Source organism: Pterocles gutturalis, unplaced genomic scaffold, assembly GCF_000699245.1.
Source record: "Pterocles gutturalis isolate BGI_N339 unplaced genomic scaffold, ASM69924v1 scaffold18492, whole genome shotgun sequence".
Taxonomy (NCBI): Eukaryota; Metazoa; Chordata; class Aves; order Pterocliformes; family Pteroclidae; genus Pterocles; species Pterocles gutturalis.
Genome location: NW_010113178.1, coordinates 10,204 through 19,527, shown reverse-complemented (window position 1 = coordinate 19,527; position 9,324 = coordinate 10,204). Strand labels below are relative to the sequence as shown.

At 39.8% G+C, this 9,324-nt stretch overlaps 1 protein-coding gene across 1 annotated transcript in view; it reads left to right on the top strand.

The window, feature by feature from the left end:
* The window catches only part of PIK3R3 (phosphoinositide-3-kinase, regulatory subunit 3 (gamma)), a 10,868-nt gene extending 3,017 nt beyond the window's left edge, over positions 1-7,851 (top strand). The window contains exons 3-9 of the mRNA XM_010074382.1: positions 920-1,100; positions 1,968-2,093; positions 2,883-3,025; positions 4,110-4,286; positions 5,072-5,146; positions 5,520-5,690; positions 7,102-7,851. Coding sequence (XP_010072684.1) covers positions 920-1,100; positions 1,968-2,093; positions 2,883-3,025; positions 4,110-4,286; positions 5,072-5,146; positions 5,520-5,690; positions 7,102-7,303 — 1,075 coding nt within the window. The 3' untranslated portion in view covers positions 7,304-7,851. The remainder of the gene's footprint in view (positions 1-919; positions 1,101-1,967; positions 2,094-2,882; positions 3,026-4,109; positions 4,287-5,071; positions 5,147-5,519; positions 5,691-7,101) is intronic.
* The last annotated feature ends 1,473 nt before the right edge of the window (positions 7,852-9,324 follow it).

Sequence of the window (9,324 nt, the reverse complement as noted above, 5' to 3'; positions counted from 1 at the left end):
TGGCTGCTGGAGCCTTGCCCAGCGTGTCCAGTCGCCTGCCTCTGCCAGGCTCCCAAGATTGGTTGTTCGAGGCAAACAGGTGAGGCACATAAAGCCACTGCTGCTGTAGCACACCTTTGGGAGTTACTATGATATGGTAGGTATTTGATCTTGCCGTGAAATTCCGTTGCCTTAACGGCAGGTTTGATCCCAAGGGTGTAGTTTAAATTCTTCTTTGACTTTTGCCTTGAAGTTCATGGCTTGTGCACTAAGGTTTGTCATGACTTGGTTATTTTGCTGAACACAGATGTCTTTAGGAACCAAAATTGAGTGCCGGAAGGACAGAATATTGTCAGTCTGTTGGTGAAAAGAGGTAGAAATAAGGACTATATTTGTGCAAACTGCTAGAATGTATAAATCTGGATAATGTAAAGTCCTAAACTTACAACCATCTTGGAATCCTCAAAGGATTTTGTTTAGGTTCGTGTATCCTGTATTAGCATCCATAACTCAAAAGACTTGTTAATCACTGTATAAATGTATCCTCAGTTATATACTATTAGTGACCCCAAACTGCAGGAAATTGTGGTTTTGAGTTTTCATATGGCTCCTTTATTCAGCCTTCAGCATCTTCCTTTTCCCTTGCTAAACTTCTGGCAAAGCTAGGTCTTAAATACCATAAGCTGGCTCCAGAAAGAACACATAGGAGGAGATTTGCTTTGGGCTTTGCTCCTGTTTAAATAATAACTGATGATAATTCTGTGTGTATTGACTCTTAAACTACTTAATATCTGCTAGTATATAAAGAATCACTGTGCAGCTGTGCAGTGTCAAAGCCACTTGCCCAGGAATTTCAGTGGTGTCTTTGTTAGCAGCCTTAGTGTTGAAGAGGGGTAGGAGGTACACAGTAAAACCTCTAAATCACTGTACTGCTTTACAGGAAGGGTGGCAACAATAAACTGATAAAGATCTATCATCGAGATGGAAAATATGGCTTTTCTGATCCACTGACATTTAATTCAGTTGTGGAACTGATTAACCACTACCGCAATGAATCTCTTGCTCAGTATAACCCAAAGCTTGATGTGAAGTTGATGTATCCAGTATCTCGATACCAGCAGGTAAGATATTCATTGGACCCCAATAGCTTAGTGCAGACAAGAAAAAAATTACCAATATGTATATAATTTTGTTTTCTCTATCTGAAGCCTGATATTTTTTTCTTAAACTGAAAAAAAGTGAGTTTTCACAATTGACCTTGCTTTGACTGGAATAATGTGTCGTTCAAATTGTCTAGCCATTTAGGCTTCTTCATTTTATCAAGTTTCCTGTCTCCACCTGAGCAGTCCAGTAGAGAAGTGGAACCCTGACATGCAGCAGACTTGAGCTTCTCTGAGAAGCTTTTTTTTTTTTTTTCACTTGGGCCCTCATTGGACCCACAGGGCACTGTTCTAGACAATGTTGCCCTTGAAGCACATATGAGCCATGCAGCTGCTCAGCTGCTCGCTTTACACATATCCATCTAAATTTTTCAAGAGTATTTTTTTAAACTTTTATTCAGTAGTCCAAGACATTGTCCTGCATTAAGGAGAAAGAACTGCAGAGCTTTTTGGAAAAAAATACTTTGATCTTTGACTTCAGATTCCAAGCATTTCACTTCCTCCTTTCTCCAATAGGGGATAGCAATCCTAGACCTAAGCTGTAGTGTGTTTTTTGGAAGCTTAGTATCTTGGCATAGTTCTCGGTGTCCCAAAGTTCCAGTTCCTACTGGAACAGTTTACAGTGTTCTGTCTGTAAACTGTGGAACTTGTTGCATGGAGGAAGGGGGATATAGATACGGTGTTTGTGTTCTGTAGAAACTTGATTATTACCTTGTTTTAGCTATGATGCTAATAGCCGTAAAATGCAAATGTGCATAAATAGACATATGAATACTCTTAAGGAAAAGCTGCTTTGCTTGAAGACTTAATAGCTTTTTGTATGTACAGGATCAGTTGGTGAAAGAAGATAATATAGATGCAGTAGGTAAAAAGCTTCAAGAATACCATGCTCAATATCAGGAAAAGAGTAAAGAGTATGACAAATTATATGAAGAATATACCAGAACATCACAGGTTGGTTCTACTTTAGCTATCTGTAGAGTTTCCGTCTCGTTGTTTAAAAATAAAGAAAATTATTTGAATGTGGTATGGCTAATAAAAGCAGTCCAGGGTCAGAAAATACAAGGAAAAACTTAGTAAATTGTGGAATTAGAGCAAAGTGGTTTCAAAGTCATTCCATCCATGTCTTTCCATACGCAGTGAATGTTACTTGTTGCTGATAGTCCTAGAGGTATGGTGTGGGGCAAGGAAGAAAGAGGAGCTGAGCCTCTTAGTTTAAGGTAGAGTAGTGGAGAAGGCCATCACCTGCAAACTTTGCACTGCAGGCTTCTTCCTTCACTGCTGAGTATTTCCAGCTGCTGTATGCTGCAGTGAGAATTGTAGAGGGGTTTGTCCAGGTTTTTTGTTAAGTCATGTTCAAATCAGATACCAGATATTATGCATTAAGGAAGCGTGAATACAGTATTTGGACTGCTTCTTGTAAAATAAGATAGTTCATATATAGGGAGGAGGTTTGCTGGCAATCTTCCTGCAAACTAAGATGGAAAATATGACTAAAATATCTGAGAGGTTTGCAGCCTAATAGAGAGCACTGTGTTGGGGAGGAGGGTTGACTTACAGCGGTAAGTCTTCCCTGTACTTCTCTGGCTCTTCTTGGACACTTGACTAAATCTAAAACTGATTAATCACATTTTGACTTGTGGGGGGAGAAAAGTTTGTCTTCTCACTCAATTTAGGGAACATAATTGAGTCTTGCATTGTCATCTGTATCATGAAATGATGAAGGACTCTTTCCTCACTTAGGAAATTCAGATGAAGAGGACCGCAATTGAAGCGTTTAATGAAACTATTAAGATATTTGAGGAACAGTGCCACTCACAAGAGCGATACAGCAAAGAATACATAGAGCGATTTCGCAGGGAGGGGAATGACAAAGAAATTGAACGGTAAGCTCTCAAGTCATGTTTGCTTACAAGGAAGAGCTAGCGTCCACACTGACACTCTCATGAAATTCTTTTATATAATATTGCATCATATAAAACACTTCGTAAACTCAATATTTTCTCTGAGACCTTCACCCAAGGTGTCTGAACCTTCAGTAAAGCCCTCTTCTGTCAGGGAATTGCATTGTAGAGAGAAGAGGTGGGAGATCTCTGGATTATTCTCTCAACTTCAGTAAATCAAGATACTGTGAATGAGGATCAGGAAATAATAGTCGCATTTGCTTATCCCACTTCTATTCAGAAAAATCTTTACTTGTAAACTGCAAAATGGACGTGTATCTGGTAAATTTCATAGTCCGCAGTCAGTTTTAGTCACTTTCAAAGATGATCACTATTTACTTGCCACTACTTGGTAGTGGATAGGGGTCATCTAACAGAAATTCAGTAAGGACCTAATTTGAAATTGCCCTTCTGTGAAGAAATGCCAGGTATAATGCCTAACTTGACACAGCGCTTTATGAATCATGGTGGAGTAACCTTAGGGAGATTTTTTTAGCCTGAAAACAGTTACCTGAATCTTACTATGTGATTGTGGTGCTTCATTTTGACTAAAGATCAATTAACAGGAGAAATGTTATTTTCCTGAATTGTGCCACATCTGCAAAGTAATCTTGAATGAAGAAACAGGCAGTGTTACTTCCTGGTAGCTCTTGACCAGTAATTGAAGTCTGCATTTGAAATCTTACTGGTGTTGATACCTGTGGTGGGCTTGCATAATTGATAAACCAAAAAGTGAAGGAGGAACCTGTTCTAGCTTACCTTCCTAGAGATAATTTGTTCCTGCGTCTCTGCCAGAAGAAAATATACTAAGGTAAACTCAAGGTTCAAACTATGCAAAAGGGTGGTAGGCCTTCAGGCAAGAGGTCCTTTCTGGCATTCTTGCAGTAGTTTTCGTGTAAGATGAGGCGGTCAAAGGGAGGAGCTGCTGTTACGGTGGTTCTTGTGATACTCTTAAAGGGCTAATGGTAAAGTTCAGTCCTTCTAGGCTGATTTGACCTCACCTCTCAAATATTACTCTTGTTTGCAGGATAATGATGAACTATGAGAAATTAAAATCACGTCTGGGTGAGATTCATGATAGTAAAATGCGCCTGGAACAAGATTTGAAGAAACAAGCTCTGGACAACAGGGAGACTGATAAGAAAATGAATAGTATCAAGCCTGACCTAATTCAACTCCGCAAAATCAGAGATCAGTATCTTGTGTGAGTAAGCCTGACCTGTACCTCGGAATAATGTCTCTGATGAACCAGATTAATGGCTGTTTCCATCAGGATAATGTGAATTTAATTTTATTTTCATAACCAAAGTTCTGTGAGGGCTAAGATACTACATTCTGGCATGGGACGTCTGAGTAATTGGTTGGCCTCTTCATGACTTCGTTACTTAAAGACCCTGCCACAACTATGTGCACGTTCTGCAACTCCTGTAAACATTTAAGACACAAAACTTTTAAGATAAATGACTTATAAACAAAACTTATTCCTGCTAATACAACAGAGGTTAGTACTCTTTGTGCTAGGTGTGGCAGGTGTTGCTTTTACCTGCCTTTGATTTCACTGATACCCCTGTTACCCAGCTGCTAATGTCCTTGGGCTGGACTCAGTGCACTAGGATTCTGGCAGAAGACAGAGCGAAACATGCTGTCTCAGATGGTGACAGAGACAGCTATCAATATGTATTCTGCTTCTTTTCTGGACTGCACTGTGCAGAGGCAGTACCTCTTCCTCAGCTCTACCCTCCTCTTTCTCCATTTAAGAGATTGCTTCATGGCTCCTTTTTTGCCATGTCCAGTAAAGGAGGCATCTCGGAAGACAATGCAAGGAAGTGCTCTTATGGAATCTGTGGTCTTTCTGTGTCTTTTGCTACTGGAGAACAAACTAAGCTCCAGACTGTTTGTGGGACCTTGAGTCAAAGTTTCAGCTTGCTCGGTAAGAAAACCCGTACATGTACTCTGAAGTAATGTATGAATGCTCTCTTCCTCTGGCAGATGGCTCAATCACAAAGGGGTGAGACAGAAGCGAATAAATGACTGGCTGGGGATCAAAAATGAAAATATTGATGAGTAAGTGTCATTATACACGTGATTTTACTGAGAACTGTTCCATTAATAATTCTTCTTGCTTGTGGGGTTTGGTAATACAAAATACCAGTTTCTCAATTAAGGACTGTAGAAAAAGGAAGGACTGCAGAAAAAGAGAAATTCCCTAGGGGAACTGTATGTCATGTGAGGCAGCAACTCTGGTGAAACATTTAGGATTTTAAAAAGTTGAAACAATTAAGTTCTAAGTTGAAACCTTTAATATACTTGCATTGGGAGCCTGACCCCCCGATTTGAGTGTGTTCTGGTATTTATTTGAATGATTTCTGCAAAAATAAGTCACTGTTTATTAGCTCCTTTACTGACCACTGGTTAATAAATTTATTGTCTCTTTCAGCACATACTTTGTGAATGAAGAAGATGAAAACCTGCCACACCATGATGAGAAAACTTGGTTTGTTGGGGATCTCAACCGGATCCAAGCAGAAGACTTGCTCTGTGGGAAACCTGATGGAGCATTTTTAATTCGAGAGAGTAGCAAGAAAGGATGTTATGCTTGTTCTGTGGTGTAAGTGTATTTTCCTTTTTGTTCGAACTACTCAATTCATAAATCTCTACCACAGCTCTTTACTTTGGACAACACAAGCCAGGCCTAGCCTAAGCCTACCTATTGGAACATGTTTGCAGGAAGTCTAGCATGGTAAAACCTTTGTTGTGAAAATGTGCTTTGAATGTGCAATAAGTGTAGTCCTAGCTCTTCAGTCACCACAGTAGCTAGTACAAAATCCTCAAGTATCCCAGATGGAAGCTTTACAGTCACAAGTAAATTAAGGCCAAATTCTCCCCTGGCAAGGAACACACAGGAAGAAGAAAAACAGGACTGTAAAGCTGTAACATCTTCCATTCTCATTTTCAGATATGGGCAACTTTAGATGCTTTCTCTTGTATGTTTAAGATAAGTGATGCTTCAGAGGAGACATTATTTGTGAGCAGTAGTTTTTATGACATTCACATAGCCTTGCATTGATTTCTTGTGTTTCACTTCATTTGATGCTGTTGTAATGGAGGTCAGAAATACTTTGATTCCATTATCTAAAAATCCTTCAAGCCTGTTCTGGAGTGCAAAATGGCTTTCACTGATTTATTTCACATGAGGTTAATTGCTTCTGAAAGCAAGTCTGAGAAATGAATATGTGAAGGTATATCACCTCAAGGTAACTGAAGATTGTAGTATCTGCTGTGTTCAAGATACTGTTGGTCAGAGTCACTGAAGTGATGGGTTCATCAGATACTTTCAGTTGGTTGGTATTATGCTACAAGCTAGCAAAGGGATAGCATAACGTAACCTGCTCCTACATGTGACTTGGATTGTAATAGGCTCCAGTACAGGGATTACATAATAATCGTTCTGGCAGGTAAGTTTTTCTGGCAGCTTTGGAAATACTGTGTTGCAGTAACTGCTTTGCCAAGTTAGGGACTCAGTTGCTATGACTTCAGATAATGAACCAACTTGAACCCATGTCATGCTTAACATTAAAAAATGTGCACTGAAGGTTAGTGCTGCATTTCATTAAATACTCCGTAGGTCCTAAGAATTTGAGTTTTGGCTTTTTTGCTTAGTGGAAAGGTTTCCAGATAAGTTGAGCACAAAGTCTTAGCTGACTTCAGGTGCTTATCATCTTGGTTAAGCTCATGACTTTTTTTTTTTTCCAAGAAACATTTGGAGAACAATGCAGTAGGGGATTGTACTGCTGGGATAGAAGAGGCCTCTTATGTGGATTATTATGCAAGAGTGTTTAATCGCATGCCCTGAAGCACTGTTTCTTTGCAGACTATATTAATCTCCTCTACTTGCATCTACTGGGTCCTGCATTATGTAATTTAGTGACTGGCAGGGTTGCTGCATTAGTTAATTGTTAATAGACTGTCACTTTGGGTTTTCCTTTGATGTTAAACTCTCCTGTTTCCTTTCCTTGCAGAGCTGATGGAGAAGTGAAACACTGTGTGATCTACAGCACCCCAAGAGGTTATGGGTTTGCAGAACCATATAACCTGTACAGCACACTTAAGGATTTGGTTCTTCATTACCAGCAGACATCCCTTGTCCAACACAATGATTCCCTAAATGTCAGGCTTGCCTATCCTGTCTACGCACAGATGCCCCCCTCTCTCTGCAGATAAATTTTGGGGAGGAGGAGAGTGTTGGCTATCTTGGATTCTTTTCTATGATTTTTATTAGAACTTGGAGGGCATTCTTTCTCCTTAGACTGCTTGTTTTGCACAAGAAGTGATTCTGTGAATGTGAATCAAAAAGAGGCCTAGCAGCAACAAGACGACAACTTGGGTGTAGGTGTCCTGGTGCTACCTTAAAAGCTCAGCTGTGCTTTTACACTGATACCTTTGTTTCCTTATGAGTGGAATAAACTCAACACAATGCATACAACAATACTGGAAGCAAAACATCGTTTTATGGAGATAATTTTTTGCCAGGCACCTTCAGTGGAACTTCTAATTGGATTTTGTTTTCTCTTGTTCTTGTAGAGACAATTTGAAGCCTCTATCTGAGGCATCAGTAATGTCTTTCAGTCTTAAACTCCCAAGAAACTAGGGGGGGAAACTCTACCACAGCAATTCTTCTCTGTTAATTTTAGCAGCTTCACTGCGATTCAGCTGAACTTCCAAAAGAGGGCTTGTCTTGAGGTAGCATGGAATTTGGTGAGAGAAGACCAAAGGAATTATGGGAAAGCTTCAGGTTTTTATTTAAATGGAAAAATGCTTTTAAAGAAAAGTTGCTTTATTTTTTTGCCAACAGTAACAAAGTTTTGGGTTCAGTGGCACTACAGGTCTTCACTTAAAGGAAACATTTATAACCAAATTGAACACACCAAAACTTTGTTTGTTGATAGATTGAGCACTTACGGGGAAGGTTGCATTAGCATCCGCACATACTTTCTACACCAAAACTTGAAACAAATAAAAGGAAAACCTAAACATTGTGTGGCTTCAAAACACTAAATTTGTCTGATCTGATGTAACTGCTCACTCTCCTCTTTCTTCATCCCCCTTCCTCCATTCCTCAGCCTGGGATTCTGTTTTCAGTTTTTAATGATAACTGTGCTTCAGAATGTAAACTAGAATGAAACTTGCACTCACCTGTTGCAGTTCTCTTGCTGAACAATGACAGACTCTTGTAATGTTTTGATTTTGGTATAGAAGAGGTAGACGCAGTCATGCTTCTGGATGGCTTCTTGTATCAAATTCTTTCATGAGGTGTCATTTCCAGTTGTACAGAAGTGAGCATGCTAATAATTATAGATCTCATCTGATTTGTTCTTTGTAAGCTGGGTTCTGAACTCTCACACCACTAGAGCCAAGCAACGTCTTACATTGGTATAATCTAAATTCTGTTGTAGTTGGTTTAGACACGATGCAAAACACAGGAAGGGAAGAGAGCTGTACTCCTCAGTTATTGGATGTCTGGTACCATCCTTTGGCAAGGGCTGTTGTCAAATACTGGAATGGGTAGTCCTGAGTTTCATCAAGTATAGCAATCATCTAATAAATCCCCTCCCTGGAAAGTATACAAAGCAGCTTATTTCTATTCCTTAAGCTTCTGAAATAAAAAGAGCTAAGTTTGGCAAACTGAACCCCTTGGCATCAAAGCACAACTGGCAAAGCAATTGTTCAGTGTGTGACCTTGAAAGTTACTTTTGTTCCTATTCCTGGAAGCAGTTCCCTTGCAATGCACCCATTGTGCAGGGCAGGAAGCAGACAGTCATGCAGGTCTGAGAATGCTCTAGCCCTGTTTCTGACCCTGGGCCTGACATCCTGTTCGAATGAGGTTTTTTCTGTAATGCCTAGGGAGTAGTGCCAGGTGGTTGATGCTTAATGTTTACACTGTAAGTATTATTTTTCTGAATGTCATGAGTTTGCAAGCAGGGAAGTGACAAGGCTGGAGCACTGGCAGCCAGTGCAGGAAGGGCAGTCTGGTTGCCTGGCATGCCTGTGAGATATTTTATTTTGCACTAATGACCCTGATGCATCCCAGGCACTTTCTAAGCAGCCATAGTGCAATCTTCAGGCAAAGAATTCTGTAGTTTACACTTTTCTAATTAAATGGAATGCTACAAAACTTCACCAAAACTGGGTAAGAGGAAAGGAAAATTCATGCAAGTTGCTATTGTCAAAGTGATCCACATCTG